The sequence below is a fragment of the Perca flavescens genome, chromosome 2 (genome assembly GCF_004354835.1).
Source record: "Perca flavescens isolate YP-PL-M2 chromosome 2, PFLA_1.0, whole genome shotgun sequence".
Taxonomy (NCBI): Eukaryota; Metazoa; Chordata; class Actinopteri; order Perciformes; family Percidae; genus Perca; species Perca flavescens.
In genome coordinates this window covers 13,973,883-13,992,708 of record NC_041332.1, presented here as the reverse complement: position 1 = coordinate 13,992,708, position 18,826 = coordinate 13,973,883, and the positions used below count along the sequence as shown (strand labels likewise).

At 42.4% G+C, this 18,826-nt stretch overlaps 2 protein-coding genes across 6 annotated transcripts in view; one reads left to right on the top strand and one right to left on the bottom strand.

Moving 5' to 3' along the window:
* The first annotated feature begins 62 nt into the window (after positions 1-62).
* On the top strand, positions 63-17,572 carry pdcd11 (programmed cell death 11). 4 transcript variants are annotated; one of them, XM_028592757.1, is made up of 37 exons: positions 63-147; positions 691-824; positions 1,077-1,217; positions 1,348-1,512; positions 1,815-1,976; positions 2,093-2,210; positions 2,827-3,002; positions 3,190-3,297; positions 4,110-4,322; positions 4,449-4,573; positions 4,675-4,735; positions 5,654-5,800; positions 6,096-6,347; positions 6,538-6,663; positions 6,746-6,940; positions 7,111-7,281; positions 7,367-7,580; positions 7,664-7,813; positions 8,593-8,705; positions 8,968-9,467; positions 9,582-9,644; positions 9,882-9,978; positions 10,152-10,241; positions 10,379-10,481; positions 11,035-11,212; positions 11,978-12,034; positions 12,132-12,254; positions 12,392-12,514; positions 12,671-12,839; positions 13,820-13,966; positions 14,110-14,256; positions 15,012-15,262; positions 15,606-15,774; positions 16,235-16,388; positions 16,572-16,737; positions 16,962-17,160; positions 17,195-17,572. In XM_028592757.1, the coding sequence occupies exons 2-36, from the start codon at positions 723-725 to the stop codon at positions 17,131-17,133; spliced, it is 5,448 nt and encodes a 1,815-aa protein (XP_028448558.1). In that variant the 5' UTR covers positions 63-147; positions 691-722; the 3' UTR covers positions 17,134-17,160; positions 17,195-17,572. The 4 variants fall into 4 exon arrangements, with proteins under 4 accessions (XP_028448558.1, XP_028448574.1, XP_028448552.1 ...); XM_028592773.1 differs by having other exon boundaries at positions 14,113-14,256; positions 16,962-17,572; XM_028592751.1 differs by having other exon boundaries at positions 16,962-17,572.
* zgc:175214 (RING finger protein 122) overlaps positions 17,563-18,826 on the bottom strand; it is a 9,784-nt gene continuing 8,520 nt past the window's right edge. For both annotated transcript variants that reach the window (XM_028592882.1, XM_028592892.1), the window contains one exon: positions 17,563-18,444. In XM_028592882.1, the coding sequence (XP_028448683.1) occupies positions 18,324-18,444 (121 nt within the window). In that variant the 3' untranslated portion in view covers positions 17,563-18,323. The remainder of the gene's footprint in view (positions 18,445-18,826) is intronic.

Genomic DNA, 18,826 nt, shown 5'->3' with positions numbered 1-18,826 from the left:
AACGACCACTGAATGGCTAATAACGGTGTCAATCATTCTTTCTAATCTGTGATTGGATCAAGAATGAAACGCCCATATGAGTTTTTCTTCCGGGTTACGATCATGGCGTGTTGCTGAACAACATGTGAGTTTTGCCGGAGATTTAATGTAAGGAAACATTTCGATAAATACTGAAAGAACCATTTCATATTTGTTTAGATACCATTTTTAATTTTTCTCGATCTGAGTAAGCTTTTTGTCTGCTGGCGAATTTGCTTTGTGCTTAGCTCGAGTGCTATAATACGATAACGTACAAGTTGCTCATTTTGTCTCGTGTATTTTGAGTGGTAACCTTATGTGCAGCAGTATTGCAACTGATCCTAATGCACTTGGTTATCTTTTTCCAAGAAAGTGGTTAGCATAATTCGATGTGCATGTCATGATTAAACCAATGTCCAATTAGAGAGCCATGCTGGTGTTTGTGACTATCATGCTATCATTCTTATGCATTTGTAACAATGTAATAAAGTCACCAAGTCTCAAATATAAAAACGATTATATAACGTTGGATACATGGGGCACAAACTGGGTCTAATGCTTGGCTACATACATCCATTCGTCACTTAGCATAAACTAACTGTTTTTTTGTATCATCAGGAGATTAGTGGTTTGAAATGATTTGTTTATTGCCACTATCTTTCATTTTCTTAGACGTCAAAAACATCAACGGAACAACATCAAACATGGCATCAGTGGAGGAGGACTTCCCTCGAGGAGGAACAGCAAAGAAGCCCACAGAGAGTAAAATAGTGGTTCAGCGGACTGAAGTGGACAACTTGTTCCAGGTAGAGTTTCACTCTTTCCTATCTTTCTGTTCATACTGCTGTGGGAAAAAAAACTTTTGATTTTTCTGGACAAGTCATTGAGAATTGGGAAAAAACTCGAAAGAACTGTGTATAAGTTATGACTATCCCCAAAGAGAGGATTATCATACAATATCAGGCGCTGAAATGCAGCATTTCAGACAGAGGATAAATACTGTAATATTCAGACCGATGGTATGAGTATGTTCACGATAGTTTGCTGTTCTCTCGCAGTCGAACGAAAAAGCAGAAACCAAGAAAAGGAAGGGGGCGGTCAAAGATGACGGAAAGAAGCTCAAGAAGCCAAAGACGGGCAAAGGAGATGGTCTGACGCTAAATGCAGCAGCCAAGTGTGTGGAAATTCTACACATCAAGGTAATCCATTTTACCAAGAGCCAACTTGCGTTTTATATAATTTGTTAAATGTGTAACACTACCGTGAATCAAAGTAGCATATTCAGCGCATTATCTGACTTGCTATTGTGTGTGTTTTCCCATTTTCCAGAATGTGAAGGAGGGTATCCTGATGCTGGGCTGTGTGAAGGAGGTGACTGACTTTGAGGTGACAGTCAGCCTGCCCTGTGGCATGCAAGGCTTTCTCAGCATCAAGAACATCTGTGACTCGTACACCAAGCTCCTCAGCGAACAACTGGAGTCAGCTGATACAGAGGTAGGCTTGTGGAGTGATGATTTGAAATGTTGTAGTGGGCCATATCATTGGTGATGTACAGTACACGTTTGAAACTGAAAAATATGGGTTCAGATTTTGTCAATAACTTTTGTATAGGATGATTTATTTTGAGCTTTTTGGTTTTATTGGATCTTTGGAGTCTAGAATCAGATCGTGAATTACTACATTAGACTAAGGGCTCTTCCTTGAACTTGTTAACAGTTACTCATATGTCAGGATATTTTTTAACATCTATGGTGTATTTTTTTTTTTTTTTTTTTTTTTTTTTTTAAACTTCACAGGAGATCTGCTCTCTGCCACACATATTCTACCCTGGCATGGTGTTCAGGTGTGTGGTTGCCAAGTTAGATGTAGCCAAAGGAGGCTCTCTTAGCATCCAGCTGTCAATCAATCCAAAGCTGATCAACAAGGCTCTCACATCAACCTCTCTGAAAGCTGGCATGGTGAGTAAAAAAATGAGCATCTTCAGTAAAATATTTGGTAAGAAAATTGTAAACATTCAGCTTGCCTTTTTTTTTATCCAACAGTTTATGGTAATATTATTTTTTTGACAACTCAGGTCTTGAGCGGATGTGTGGAGAGTGTGGAGGATCATGGCTACATAGTGGACATTGGCATCAATGGAACCAAAGCCTTCCTGCACAAGAAAGCAGTGAAAGATAAACACAACTCAGAAGGTATGGCAAAAGTATTTTAAATAGCCTGTCATGTACGGAGACAATAATCTCAAGTCAACTGTGTCCTTTCTAATGCAGAGGAGGCTTTTGCTCCACCTGGATCGTGCAGTTGTTTCCATTTTTTTTGGCAAACGAGGTCATAAAGTAACGTATTTCAGGGTTTCCGCAGCGTCTTAAAAAATCAAAATTTAAAAGTCTTAAATTCACTGAAGGTAATAATTTTCCAACGTCCATGCAACGCTACCTCTAATGCTCTTTTTTTATTTATTTTATTATTTTGTGGTGTTTTAGTTCTTTCTTTCGCTATTCCAAATGTAATTTTGCTGTATTCCAACTACAAATGATACCAATGTGCAACTTATATTGCAGCCAATCAGCCTTCGTGTTATTGGCACGTGTCATTTTCAGACTGTACCACAGAAGTTCAAGTTAAGCGTTACTTTGCTTGAAACAACTGAATTTAGGGCTTGGTTGATGTTGTAATAAAGTTCTTAAATTTTATTCACAATGGTCTCAAAAAGACTTAAATGTGACTTGGTGAAACATGTAGAAACTGTGGTATTTGGAGGAAAGTGTCAATACATCTCGCAAGCATTTGTCTGTTTCATGTGTCCAGATCTGACTGTGGGTCAGTATGTGACTTCTCAAGTGGAGGAAGTAAAGAACGATGGACGTGTGGTCCGCCTTTCTGTCAGCCCCCCGGCCGTCGCCCAGGCTTGTGCTGAATCCGAGCAGGGCTGGAACCTCACTAACCTGCTGCCTGGGCTTCTGGTCAAAGCTACGATCAAAAAGGTAGAGACAGCATTTTGGCAATGAGTAAATCTTCTGTCAAAGGATATGGGGGGGGGTAAATGTTGTTGCAGCCTAAAGCTGTTTTATTTTATCCAGTGAATGATCTCCTCCTGCCCTAACCGTCTCTAGCACAACTTCGGTGGTAGCTGTGTTTCATTTGAATAACGTCTACATGTTCGTATTGCAGGTGACCAAACACGGCCTGATCCTGGACTTCCTGTCCTCCTTCAGTGGCCAGGTGGACTTTCTCCACATGGAGCCAGGGCAGACATCAAGCTACACCGAGGGAGCTCAGGTAAAACGGACCTGGCACATGGATCCTGTTGACTTATACAAAACGATCCCTTTTGTGTCTGTCGTTTTTTTCGGCTTTCTGATCCGATCGCTCAAATTGATAATCTGGATTGAAAAGCACCTTTCTTGAAACAATCTTAATGCTGTATTGTGTCATTTCTTTGAGTTGATTCTTAGCAAAAAAATTCATATGTAATTACTTCCACCAACTACTCAAAGTGTTCTCGTAAGCGTAGAATCTGCCATTCAGAGCCATTCAGAATACATGAGCGACTCGCTCGAATGACGGCAGCCATGTAGCGCCTCCATCTTTAAAATACATTAGCCAAAGAGGGACATGCCTCCGTCTTTCGCGTTTTTACACTCCGTGGCACCGTGATGAATGCCAGCCGGGAGATTACTCGCGACTGCCGGGAGATTTGAAAGCCTGTTGAAGATGGAGATCACACCTATTCTCAAGGTCTTTGGAGAGTGTCTCTTTAATTTTTTTTTTTGCCTACACGGTCTCACCGATCCACTGCCGTACACTATTAATCTCATACAATATACAGAATGGACAAAGTTGTACCGGAAGCCGTGTTAATCTTGGCATACGGCCACCTTAGGAGTTAAAACGCGCTCGGAATGGGAGGGGCTGGAAAGTAATATTCAGTTGGTTGTCATACACAATTTCACCGCTAGATGGGAGAAATTCTTACACAATGTAGCTTTTAAATGAAGGTGTTACATGTGGCCAGTTAATGGTTTTCCATGCGTTTTTATCTTTGAGTACAAACTTGGCAGGCTAATCCTGTTTTGCATCAATCCACCCAGGTGCGGGCCTGTGTGCTGTATGTGGAGCCGTCCACCCGTCTGGTGGGCCTGAGCCTGCGCAGCTACCTCCTTCAGCCCGGGACCAGAGTTGACCCGTCTCCTGCTGGAGGTGACCGCATTGGTGAGGTGGTGCAGAACTGCAAGATGACCACTATGCACCACATGTCTGGAGCCATGTTGGAACTGCCAGACAAAACTTTGGCCTTTGTACATGTGAGTCGGGGTGATGCTATAAATAATTTAAACCTACTTTGACTGTTGAGAAGAATAAATGCTCTCTGTAAATATCCTGCTGACTCAGCATTGGGGTAATAACGTGAAATGTGTCCTTCTTGACAGAGGAACCACCTGAAGGAGTCTAATGAGCCAGCCAATGAAAACAGAGTGCTGGCCATGACTGAGCACACCTGCAGGATCCTGGACTTCAGCGCCATGGACCAAATTCATTTTGCTTCTCTGCGAAAGTATGTGCATCCCCTCGCTTATGTGTCGTATTCAAAAGCAAGCGTGGACTTCACAATTCTAATGCGATGCATTGACAACTTTCTTTTGTCTTGATTTACAGGAGTGTGATTGACAAGCGTTTTTATAGATATCATGATCTTCAGGCCGGACAGATTGTAGAGGTAAGAATAAAGCATCCCCACCTACCTGTCATGTACCCTGTCACACAAGGACTTGGATTCAGCTTTTTAAAGAATCTGTGAAAGCAACACAAGGCATCTTTCCACTTCGAAAATGGAATCCTACAGTATGAAATCAGCATGTTAAGCCTTGTTATACTTTAGAGCTGATAGATTATATAAATCAGTTATTTCTGTGTACTGAGAGCAGTGTAGGCAATTTGAGAAATATTTGGGGGGGAGGGCAACTTTTGTTGTTTTGACAATGTCTGACAAATCCGGGGCCTTTACAAAATTTTGGGGGCACTTTAAAAAACAAAAGTAGTAAGTAAAAGTAATTGCTACATAAAGTTATAGTTTTTCCATAATCCAGCAGACAAACCGAGCCGAAAACATACACAACAAACTTTCTTGGCAGAGGTAATAAAAAGCATACTATACTATAAGCATACTATGTATCAGTACATTTATGCGTTACTTTTAATATTATGTAACACTGCTGTTTGTGTATTAAATGGCCAATACCCCAAATGTATTTTCTGTGTGTTTCAGTTATTGGGGAAAGAGTACACATTCTCTGTTGAAACCTCCGTTTTTGATTTCATAGACATTTGTTAATAAAGTTGATTTCTTATTGCAAGTAATCCAGTCACATCAGAATATGTTTTTAAATCAATTGTTGAGAGTTAGAGTTGGAGCTCCATACCACCGTCATATCAGTCTGTTAACAATGAAACTACAGCCAGCAGTCAGTTAGCTTAGTGACTTCCTGGATGCTTGGCAACTTTTCCTAGCAAAAAAGTTAAAAAGCGTATTTCCCAAAATATTCCCAAAAACCCGGTTTTCTCACTTGTCACAGATTGATTTAATTCTTAAATTGTCCTTTTCACTTTGTCTTTCTTCCATGTGTTTCTCTTCAAGGGGACAGTGTCCGTTCTGCTGAATCACGGCATGGTGGTGCATCTGTCCGACCACATCAAAGGCCTGGTGCCCCGGACACACCTGTCTGATATCCTCCTTAAGAATCCAGAGAAGAAGTACATAGAGGGCATGAAGATCAAATGTCGGGTCAGTCCAGTTTGGATTAATGCCGCTCAGAAGACCACGAGAATAAAATCTGTAACATGCCGTTTTTTAACTCTTGTGTGTGTGTGTGTGTGTGTGTGTGTGTGTGTGTGTGTGTGTGTGTGTGTGTGTGTGTGTGTGTGTGTGTGTGTGTGTGTGTGTGTGTGTGTGTGTGTGTGTGTGTGTGTGTGTGTGTGTGTGTGTGTGTGTGTGTGTGTGTGTGTGTGTGTGTGTGTGTGTGTGTGTGTGTGTGTGTGTGTGTGTGTGTGTGTGTGTGTGTGTGAAAATGTTCCTTCAGGTGCTGTCAGTCGACGCAGAGAATAAGAAGCTGTATCTGACCAGGAAGAAGGCCCTGGTCGAAAGCTCTCTGCCATTGTTCCTCAGCTATACCGATGCCCGTCCTGGCCGCGTCTCCCACGGCTACATTGTCTGCATCAAAGACTTTGGCTGCATCGTTCGTTTCTACAACAACGTCAAGGGTCTGGTGCCGCTCAGCGAGCTCAGCTCGGAGCCCGTCCTCAGTCCTGAGGAGTTCTTCTATGTGGGGCAGGTGAGGAGATGAAACGGCATGGACACAGAGGATCATGTTTGTTCTTTTGGTGTCTTTATATATATATATATATATATATATATATATATATATAAAAAATAAAAAGATGTTTAGGAACCATTAGAAACAAGCCTTCAACTGTTTATATTTTGGCAACTGATGAGATGTTTGTTTGACGTCGATTGTCCAGGTATTTAAGGCTAAGGTTCTTCAGTGTGACCCCGACAAGGCGAAGATGTTGCTGTCATTTAAGGCCGCGGCGGAAGGAGACACTGAGGAAGCTGCCACGGCCCAGTTTGACTGTGAGGTGGGGAAGGTAAGTTAAAGCCTCACGTTTTGTTTTCTTTCATCTCAATTCATCACATTTTGACCTCAGCATGTGTATTTGTGTGATGCAGAGGCTGGAGGCCAAGGTGCTGAAAAAGTCAGTCAACGGTCTGGAGGTGGCCATCCTCCCTGATGAGGTCCGAGCCGTACTACCCACGATGCACCTTTCCGATCACCTCTCCAACTGCACTCTGCTGTGGGAGAGCCTGCAGGAGGGAGACGTCATCTCAAACGTCATGTGCTTCAACAAGAACAAACTGAATATTGTATCCTGTCTCTAAAACAAGTCTGTAGATTTTGTGTGCTCCTGATTACATCTGAAAAGTTAACCCCAAGCCTGCTATGATTGATTGATTCTGTTGTTTTGATGCTTCGGTAAGTCAACCATGAAAAGCAGGAACGTTGTCTCTGTTTTCCTTAATTCCCCCTGTTACAGACCCTCACCAAGAAACCAACAGTGAGATGGTCCCTGGAGGAAGGAGTGGTTGCCAAGGACTTCTCTGAAATCACAGTTGGAATGCAGCTGATTGGCTGGATCAAGAACATCATGTCTTATGGCGTCTTTGTGGAGTTCCCATACGGGCTTGTTGGTCTTGCACCCAAGTCGGTGAGTAAGCTGCTTTGTGTTGTGTTTTCTAACCTAAAAATCTTGTCTGTTTTCTCAACTCAAATTCTTCCTCTGCTTTTTTTAGGCCATGACCGACAAGTTCATCAGCGATACGATAACCGTCTTCCAGCCGGGCCAGACGGTGCTCGCAAAAGTGACCAACCTGGATGAGGAAAAGCGGCGTTTCCTGGTCACGCTGAAGATGTCGGAGGTCATATCTCCAGAGGGTGATGTCCAGACCAGACTCATCAATGGTCTGCAGGAGAGAAAAGCTGTGGCTGAAATGTTAGCTGTGAGAGGTATGATTGCATTGGTCTTTAATTATTCATTTAAAGTTTGTCTGCGTTGTCGAACCTCCGATTACCTCTGTCTTTACTCTCAGAGAACAGTGATCTCCGCCAGCAGCTGGCCGCTCTGTCCATTGGTCAGAAGCTGAAGCTGACTGTAGATACTGCGAAGGACTGCGCTGCCACCTTTAAGTCGGATGATTTGGCCGGTGCTACCATACTAGCCGCCAAGCACCATGTCATGGGTATGTATTTAAACAGTAACATTTTTCATTTATTTCACTGCGATAGTCACTCCATATTATGTCTTTAGGTATTGCACCTCCATAAAGTTAAAGGACTTGCAAGAGGCAGATATAAGAAAGAATGGTCAGATTTGATGCAACTGAGGCTCTCTAGTATGGGTCAAACTCCAAAAACGCTGAATCCTACTAGGGCTGCTCGATTATGGAAAAAAATATAATATTGAAATCACAATAATTTGACACGATTACTCGTTGACTTCTGGAAAGATGTTGCAATTATTGAACTTAAAAAACAGTGAAAAAATTTGCCTTAATACTTTTCCTATTTAAACTTTATTTTTTCATTCAGAACAAGAGAAAATAAGAGTTTACTTGCAAAACATGAGCTAAATAATTGTTTCTCTCAAATACTCTGTTTTTGTGATCATTGGGAGCCAAAATCATAATCACTATTAAATTTAGATTAATTGCACAGCCCTAGATCCTACATTTCCCATAATGAAATAGCATCTTGCATTAGACTTTTCCTGACTGGTATATGCCCGCGTCAAGTGATGACGTGACAAGTGTCACTTGAGTCATTGTCTCAGACTTTAGAGAGCTCCCTCCTTTGACTTAAGCGGATCTCCATGTGTAAAATCGGCGGAGTGGCCCTTTAATCCCGAAACTATGGGGCTCCCCACGAAGTAAACTCCATCAGTAGCATATTATTCATTTTTATATATATTTTTCCAAATCACTTCATGTTAGCGATGATGCTTTTCTGTTGGCTGCTCCAGGTGTTAATTTGACCCCAGGACAGAAAGCTACTGCGGTCATCCTCCGTGTTGACATCCTGTCGACATGTGTCCATGTGTCCCTCCTTCCCAAGCTGATGGCGAAGAAGAAATCTGTGAGTGTTACTTTTTCCTAATGCCATTTTGGTGTTTTCAAACAATGAGTGTTCTGACTTTTAATGTACTGTGTGTGGGAAGTTCGACTGGACACGCATTTTCCAACACTGCTTTCTCTGGAGCAGCCTGATAATCGCACGTTTCCACACACATGTAGATGGTATATATTACACGTGAGGGCACTCGTACATAGTCACATTCTAATCATTTAATGTAGTTATTGACCTATTCTTATGTGTGTTTATCATTTGTATTTTACAGTTAGCTGAAGGATCAAAGTACACGGCGATGGTGCAGCACATCGACCGAGACTTTGCTGTCGTCTCGCTGGAAGACACGGCACAGCTGACCGTGATCCAAACCAGCAGCCACCTGAATGAGACGTTCCTGTCCGAGTCAGAGAAGCTGAAGGCGGGGATGAGTTTGGCCGTCGAGGTTATAGAGCCCAGCTGTCAGGAACTGCAGGGGCTCTCCCTAGTGTCGTGGCAGCGCACCGCACCAAACCGACAGCGCACCACCTCGGAAAATCAGACGAGCTCTAAGGGTTACTGCTTCGGTGAAATCGTGCGGGGTAAAGTACGGACCGTGAAGCCCACCTCCCTTCAGGTCACACTAGAGGATGGAAGCACCGGCAGCGTGCACGTGTCTGAGGTGGTGGAGGTTGCAGATGTGTGTCAGGGATCTTTCCCCACTGCCTCTGTAAAAGTGGGCAGTGAGGTCACCGCCAGGGTCATCGGAGGGCGAGAAGCCTCCAGTCACAGGTAAAGACTGCTGGAGGGTCTCATTTTACGTCTTACGTTTTGGAATAGATTATTATTAAATTATTTGTCAAATTCTATTGAACTTGAAATGAATCTCAACGGTTTTTATTTCAGATACTTGCCCTTCTCCCATCCCAAATTTACATACACCATTCCTGAGCTCACACTCGTACCCAGGTAATTGTATAGTACAGTTCATTGAACATTGTCATGATCATATACTGCATGATAACCTGAATATTGTTTAATCCTAAGGTAAATTAGTAAATTTACAGCATTCTCTATTTCATTCTGACATTTTTGTCTGCTTTGTTTTTGTTTTTATATTATTAGAGATGTTCTCAATCCACTCACACTCACGTTTTGTGGTTTGTCGGCTTCTTATTTGTTTCTGTTTCTCTTTCCTCTCTGTAGCAAACTTGATAAGTGTCCAGTTCTCAAAGCAGTTACAGTAAAAGAGAAAATAAACCGCTATAAGGTCGGGGAAGAAGTGACATGCTTTGTATCAAAGGTAAGTTTTGGAAATCATAATGGCTTGCAGAAGCTTGCATTTTTTTTCTGCTGGCAGTCTCCACAAAATACATTTTACATTGATTTTATAAGTTGACAAATCAAATAAATCCAAAACAACTTTGGAGGTTGTTGGAGTAGACGTTTTCAGTGTGTTCATGCTTCTGACCCCAGTTTAATCCAGTGAGGAAGATTTTGGAGGTCACCACTGATCCTTGTGTTACTGGGACAGTTGAACTTCTGGCCATGATCACCGATCCAAAAGTAAGTTTTATAATATTTCAACAGTATGAATATCGGATCATTTTTAACAGTCTAAGGTTATTTTAGCTTATGAGAAAAGATTAGGTCAACCTTCGTTTAAAAAAAGTTGTGATTGTTTAAATTCTGCTCATTTTCAGGAGGCCAGCCACCCAGAGAAACTATACAAGCTGGGCCAGGCAGTCCATGCCAAAGTGGTAGAAGTGATCTCCAAACCGCAACGCTTTATGCTGTCACTCACAGGTAGGAGAAGCTCAGACTGTTTTCATGTTTACTGGTTCTAATCGTCACGTTATACATGCCGTTTCCTTTCTTTGTTGGCTGTTACTGCTTTTGTAGTCTCGCGTTGCCAGACCTTCCTCCACAGCGCCGCGGAGGAGGGTCTGGCGAGGCCACACAGCATTCCGGGACGGGAGAAAAACGTGCTCTGGTTTATTGGCATTTCTTTAAACCAATTACAATAGCCTCGGGAAGGAAGTTGTTTGCGTGGAACGTTCAAAGGTTGTTTTAGTTGCGCAACAGAAAACTCAGATTGGACAGATAGTCTAGCTAGCTGTTTGGATTTACCCTGCAGAGATCTGAGGAGCAGTTAACCATAGTCCTCAGAAATCAACAGGAGGTTAAAATGCCAACACAAAGAAAGCCCAAGGGAACAGACATCCGGCCTACATGAGGCACGTCATGCAATCTTGGAAGTGGAACGTCCTTTATATAGACTACTACTTTTGTAATCCCTATCGCTTGCCTCAGATTGTTTATCACGTGCAACAATTAATCTGATTCTTTTGTTTTCCAGGTGTCCATAAACTGGAGAAAAACAGTGTAGCTTTGGGGATAGTGACTAATATTCAGCCACAAGTTGGCCTCCTGGTCAAACTTCCCTTTGGCGGCATGGGAACTGTTGATGTGACTGACCTGGCTGATGCCTACAGGCCAAACCCCCTGGATGGGTACAGCAAGGATAAGCTGCTCAGGTCAGTAGATGCAGCAGTGACCTGTGGCTTAAAAAAAAATGCCTTTTTAATATGTACTGCACATGGTCTGAGGCACAGTTAGATAGGGCTGTACCCGACTCAGACTTTTGTCAGTCGAATCTGATTTGGTCATTCAATACGAATATTTGACTATTCGTTCCTTTTATTCAGGTTTTCAGTATCAAGCAACACTTTATTGAACTACCAGACGTTCAGGCTGACAAAGACGTTCACGCAGTAAAGTAAACGAGCCAAGTCAGCCGTCCGAGCTAATGTCTGCTAACTACTGTAGCCAAGGGTAATAAAACAAAAACACAGAGGCTCCGTAATCAAAACCAGCGCACACACTTTTGTTAACTCCCATAGTGACTACAGCAACGCTACAGCTTCACTTCTTCCGTTTCTACCCTTCACAAAAAAAGCCCAACTTAACTCCCTTTAAAACATTTTGATAAGAGAATGCAATAAATGATGTTTTATTTCAATTACAAAATGTGATTAATGACTATTTAGTCGGTGAACCTAAAAGAATCAAAGGCTTTGACTGTTTAGGCCAATGTTGGAATCCTTAGCGCCTTATTGTCACAGTTTTTGTAAACATTGATTTTCCAGATTGCCCAATACATTTATGGGCAACTGCTGGCGCACAATATCAACTCTCAGCTGTTCCAATTTAAACATTTTTTATTCCGCTATCAGAGTTCAAAACCCATTTTAATAATTTTGAAGTGTGGAGTTTATGTTTTGCATCCTCTTTTGCCTCAGGTTTTTCCTTTTTGGGGAAGAAAAAGGCAAGTGGCAGTTGTCCCTACGCCCATCAAGGTATGATCGAGTTTCGTTGGATTTGTGAGTTTGTGTAATAAATGCAGACGCGTATCTTTATTACACCATGTGGTTTGCCGTAACTTTGCTCTTCCAGGCTGAACCCACAGCAGGCCAAGCCAGCGAAGGACCCAGAAGTTTTGTCTGTAGACCAACTGAAGGCAGGCCAGATCATCAGAGGCTACGTCAAGTCTGTGGGAGAGCAGGGGGTCTTCATCAGGTAACTGAGAAATTCACGCAGCACTATTAAACCATTTAAACTCCAAATGAACAACATGCTCCGTATTTCTCTGGAAAATGTATTTATGTAATTATTTCAGTAATCATCATACTTGTTATTTCACATTTGTTTCACAGGTTGTCAAGAAGCATCACAGGAAGAGCCCAACTTCAGCAGTCCACCAAGTACTTTGTTAGCCACCACAAAGTCCTCTCTGAGCACCTGACTCCCAACACCCTGCTCACTACCAAGATCCTCAGGTAAAAAAAAATATATAAGGAAGAATCTAGCGTTGTAATGCTGATGGTGTGTCTTTACAATCCTGCCCCGTGCAGCTTTAGGTAATAACAATTTATAGAATCGATGCTGCCATCGTCTCATCTTCAGTCTGCGGCGCTTTCTATTCTTGTCCACAGTATTGACATAGAGGAGGAGTTGGTCCACCTCTCGCTGCTCCCAGAGGACACCGGGAAGCCAGACGTCCTTCCAGAGTCTCTCGGTCTGCCGCTGCGTCTGATCGGAGAGGAGAAGAAGGAACATGACACTAAGAAGAAGATGAAACGTGCAGTGTCTGAGAGCGAGCAGGTGACAAACGGCTTCAGTTTTCTCTCTCACTCACTCACTCACTCACACACACACACACACACACACACACACACACACACACACACACATCAAGCTTTCCTTTCTCAATCCCTGCTTTTGACATCAAAGTAAACACGTTGTAAATGAGTCCCTTCTCAGTCCTCTTAAGTGTGCTGGGGTCAAGGAGGTCCTTTGGTCTCACAGTAGTCTGTATGGATGACTGTTCATTTACGGGATAGATCCAGGGCTGCCGGAAGTTCCGCCGGATGTCCCTCGCTCTAACTTTAAACTCCAGTCACATTGAGCAACATTAACCGGAACCTCTGAGCAACGGGCTCACAGGCGTACAGGCTGACAATGGCAAGTTTTTTTAAGGAAAATGTGGATCGTGCAACAAGGCAGGCCTGTTTGTTTCATTCAGGGAATGATTGTAAAGATTTACAAAGATTTATTTTTACCCCATTTACTCTCTAACTGGGATGTCTATTGCCGGGGGTTTGCTATGGACAAAATGCACACGGCGATACACTGGTAGTAGCAGATTACGTTTAACTGTGTATGCACCTAATTTATATACGTCATGTTACTGTATTGTGTGAACAGTTAAGTTAATTTAATATTGTATGTGGCGTTTTCTTTTGCGGGGTGCAATTGCTCCACCAAAACAATGTTCCTTCCTGAGACCATTTTGCAGAGACACAGTCGCTGCGTCCGGAGCATAGCGCCGCCCAAGACGATTGTGACTGGTTTAAGAAATGCAAACAACCCATGACCGTTTTTTTTTTTCCGCCTATCCAGGAGAAAGGACAGACCTTCCTCTTGTGGTGATAGGTCTGACAATGCGAGACTAGTCTCACAGTAATAAACGAGGCATTGTTTTTAGCCTCAGTTAAAACTCTCTGCATACTCTGACTGAGGTCACTTGTGTTGCAGTTTATTTAATCATTGCTGGTATTCTCTACTGTGGTTTCATTTGCCAGAAACAAGAAGAGTCCCAGGTCCCCAAGAAGAAGAAGAAGAAAACCAAGAAAGCAAAGACTGACGACAGTGACAGCGGAGTGGAGGTGTACTTCAGAGAAGAAGAAGACAAGGAAGCTGAAGAAGAACCCACATCTAATTCTGTAAAAGTAAACGAATAAACTGCTGCTTATTTCATTTATTTTTTTAATGTTCGTACAAATCTTCATAAACTTGGTACAGTAACATCATTATCCAGAACCTAAAATAAATAAACGTCCACCTCCTCTCTCTCTCTCTCTCTCTCTCTCAGCAGGTGACGCACAGCTCAGCGGGTCCATGCAGGCTGCAGGTGGCAGCAGGTTTCTCCTGGGACGTGGGACTGAGCTCCCTGAAGCCTGCCTCTGCAGCGCAGGAGGGGGACTCCAGTGATGGAGAGGACCAAGATGGAAGCAGCAAGGTGAGCTGACCATAAATATGCATGTATTCAACTCACTCATCAAAACACACCTCTCCAGATTAGCCTTCCTACAAACGTCTCCCATAGTATCCGCTGTTAGTTGCTGGATTTGATTGTTTCACCTGCTTTTTACACGCTTGTTTTATGTGTTGGTTTCTTTGCTTCATCTGTTTTTAATGTGCTAAATGTGCTGCTTTTACTCAGTGTTTCCGTGGGGTCTTAAAAAGCCCAAAAAAGTCCAAAATTTCAATATCAAAATTTTAGGCCTTAAAAAGTTTAAATTCGCTGAAGTATTGTGTTCCAGGTCTTAAATAATTTTAAACGGGTCTTAATTTTCCTCCTACGTCAGTGTAACGCTACCTCTTACGCTCATTCAAATGTTCCTGCAGCGCTTTAGAATGTAATTTTTTTTTCTGTGGTGTTGTAGTTCTTTCTGTCGCTAGTCCAAATATAATTTGCTGTATTACCACTACAAATGAGACCAACATGCAACTTATGTTGCAGCCAATCTAGACACCAGTCCTATAATGCCAATTAGGTAAATCGGGGAATTGTTTCAGACAATGTTTCCGGACTCTGACATCTGACTCTTATTTGATGTTGTGATATAGGTCTTAAATTTCATTCATAACGGTCTTAAAAAGTCTTAAATTTGACTTCTTCTGTTTCCTTATCTGTATTTAAATATTTTCCACCATCACTACTCATCTTCTTTCCTGTCTTTGGCCTTGGGGCGCACCGCTGTACTCCACCAGCCCCAGAAAAAGTCTCGTCATGAACTTGAGCAAGAGAAAAAGGCGGCAGAGAAGGCCCTGGTACAGCGTGAGACCGAGCTGATGGATCCGAGCCTGCGACCCCAGGACGCAGCCGCCTTCGAGCGCCTGCTCCTCGCTTCACCCAACAGCTCGCTGCTTTGGCTCCAGTACATGGCTCACCATCTACAGGCCACCCAGATCGAGCAGGCCCGCGCTGTGGCCGAGAGGGCCATCAAGACCATCTCCTTTAGGTGATTTGAATTTTAGATACATGTTTTTAATCCAATGTGAGTGTCTACATTTATTTGAACAGAGATCACCAAAAGGCAGCAGAAAGATGCACAAAAAAGTTTCAAACTAACAATAAAATAAAACAACATAAATAGGGTGACTGTATTCTTTTTTTAATTTTTTTTTTATTTACCTTTGTCATGTATTTTAGTTGACCTAAATCTTTGTATCCTCCCTAATGAATAATAGTATCTCTTGTTGAAATAGGATGTGCTGAAGAAAGGTTTTTACTTTGTCTACATACATGTTTGTGTAGATCGATAAAGACACATTTTAACAGATGGTTGTCCTGTGTCTGTCCAGGGAAGAGCAAGAGAAGCTGAATGTGTGGGTGGCCCTGCTGAACCTGGAGAACATGTACGGCACAGAGGAGAGCCTGAAGAAAGTGTTTGAGCGGGCGCTGCAGTTCTGCGAGCCCATGCCCGTGTACCAGCAGCTGGCTGACATCTACGCAAAGTCCGACAAAACCAAGGTACGATCTACTGAGTGTTTTTAAATACTCCATACCATACTCCCCTGAGCTTTCCCTACTTTATACTTCATGCCCATTTGTTGAGACTGATGCTAAAATGTAGGGCTGGGCAATATATTGATATTAGTAAGTGTTGTCTTTTCGTGGTTTTAAAGGTTGCATTACAGTAAAGTGATGTACTTTTCTGAACTTACTAGACTGTTCTTGCTGTTCCATTATTTGCCTTTTCCCCACTTTGACTTTTGTGTCCACATTACTGATGATTATTTATCTAAAATCTAAGTTTGAACATATTTTGTCAACCCTAGAATATCGGCGCAATATCGCTATCGAGGTATTTGGTCAAGAATATCGTGATATCTGATTTTCTCCATATCGCCCAGCCCTACTAAAATGCTGTGTTCTGGATCCACTTACATCTGCATGTCTCTCTTTCTGTGTGACTCACGTTTGCGTCCAGGAGGCGGAGGGCCTGTATAAGACGATGGTAAAGCGTTTCCGTCAGAACAAGGCAGTGTGGCTGAGCTATGGGACCTTCCTGCTCCAGCAGGGTCAGAGTGACACTGCCAGTGCTCTCCTGCAGAGGGCGCTCAAGAGTCTGCCTTCCAAAGAAAGTAAGATGGCCTGCCCAAACACTGGAGACATAATGTCACAAAACAGTGTGATGTATTTTTGAACTGTACACCGCCATTGACTGAACTGTGTGTGTGTGCGTGTGTGCGCGTGTCGATTCTGTCTGCCCAGCGGTGCATCTCCACAGGTTTTTAACCTTTATGTATTGTCACACTTCCTCTCAGGTGTGGATGTGATCGCCAAGTTCGCTCAGCTGGAGTTCCGTTATGGTGATTCAGAGAAAGGTCGCACCATTTTTGACAAAGTCCTGACGAGCTACCCGAAACGCACAGACCTCTGGTCCGTCTTTATCGACCTTATGGTCAAACATGGATCGCAGAAGGAAGTTAGGTGAGTAAAAGCCCTTACTTTGTTTTCTGACTCCCCATTGTCACTTTTAAAACATTTAGTTTTTTTTTTTCCTTGTAGCTTTTTTGTTTATATATAGGGAAATATTTGCTAAAATATGCAATACCATGTAAACTAATCAATCATAGTGCTTTACATGAGAAAAACTGAAAATGTTAGTGAGCTGTTTAAATACTAGTTGTTTTCCAAATTGCTGTCTCCTGCAGGGCGCTCTTTGATCGCGTGATCCACCTGAGTGTTTCAGTAAAAAAGATCAAGTTCTTCTTCAAACGTTACTTGGAGTACGAGAAGAAGCACGGCACTCCGCAGAGCATCCAGGCAGTCAAGGAGAAGGCCATGGAATTTGTGGAAGCTAAAGGCACAGAGGCTGCCAACTAATGACCTAATACACCCATTGTGTATGTATGTGTGTGTGTGTGTGTGTGTGTGTGTGTGTGTGTGTGTGTGTGTGTGTGTGTGTGTGTGTGTGTGGACTGCAGTGTCCTGACACGGCTGTTAGGAAGTTTAAGTTTGTGGCTCCAGGTACAGGTTCATCAATATGATTGTTTTTTTTTTTTATTGTTGTGGACTTGGGACCTCTGAAGCTGAAAGTCAAACCATTTGTAAAGTAGGTTTGTAATTATCTATAAATGTAAAAAAAAAAATTACATTTCATTTTAGTCAATTTTGTATGTGAATGAGCTATGAAGAGAATAATTAATGTTGTAAGTATTTAGTTTACTGCATATTTGAATGGATTTATTTCTTTTCAAATGTGTGGTAGCATTTTCTATTAATCTGGCCGGCCTTTCAATAAATCCAACACAATTACAATACATTACGTGACGTTTTATTTAAAAGCAACAAATACAAAATAACAATATATAGGGACATGTTTACATACAATACATACAGGCAAGACTAGTTTCCTATCAGTCTTCTTTTAAAAGGAAAGGGCATGGGACGCAATCGGTAACAATATTGTCTACTTAAATCGGTTGTAATCCTGCTGGTCTTGGTTTCAGCCGGAGGTTGTTGCTACCTCTGACTGCTGGAGCCTTTCACCTACATTGGCAGTATTGAAGATGCATGTGTGGCACAGGGTTATAGGGTGACTGACATGGTCTGTGCTGGCTGTATTGGTAACACCCCTGAGATATTAGAGGTATCCATACTGATCCAGTACTCTAATGTCCTGCTCAACGCCTGCAGTGTTTGTCTCTGGCAGTGCCGCACTAGTCGTCCAGTGACAGTGGCAATGATATCCTGCTCTCTAATGTGGCTCCTTTTTCCTGTAATGTTTTTGGTGAACAGTGCAATATGGAAGTAGAACTAGGAGCATTTTATTATGAAAAGATCCTATTCATCCACCCACTCCCTGGCTGATCTAACCAAGTAATTTTGGTGCTGTCAATATCCAATTCCCATCAAGGCATATTGCTCAAAGGTCAGCAGCAGGGCGACCGCTTGGGATCATTATCAACATTTCCTGTGAGATGTCTTTTAGATGACCACTGTCCATCATCCCTAGTGTATTTAATGTGTGTGTTTTCTGTAAGGGGAGTCTGGTTGCTTCTTTCCCAGCTCCCTCACACCTCCTCCGGATCCATTGGACCCTCGGCACCCTGGGGAGCGTCGGTGTGGAGCCGGAGGATGGGCTTGTTACACATGGGGCACACGCTGCGGATCTCCAGCCACTTAAGCAGGCACCTGACAGGACAAAAACAGGAACAGTTGGCTTAATACAATGACAACCGAATCTCATTTAACAGGAACAACTCCGGAGACAAACAGCTGAAATCATGATTTTGTGCTTTTTTGCAGCAGTAAGTAATAGAAGCCATCACTAATTTTATGTTTTTTTAGTCCAAACTGTGAAAATGAAGTTTTTTGGGGTTTTGCTCTTACATTTTTACATGGGCGTGGGATTAGGAGGACAATAATACTAATAGAATTATTAAGGTGGACTATGTAAACTCTCAAAAAGAGCAAAAAAAAAAAGTGGTTAAACACTTGACTTTTTTCAACCTAACAATTGGGTGAAAATGTTTAAGTGTCTTTGAAAGAAGATGCAAAAGTACTGCTTTGTCCA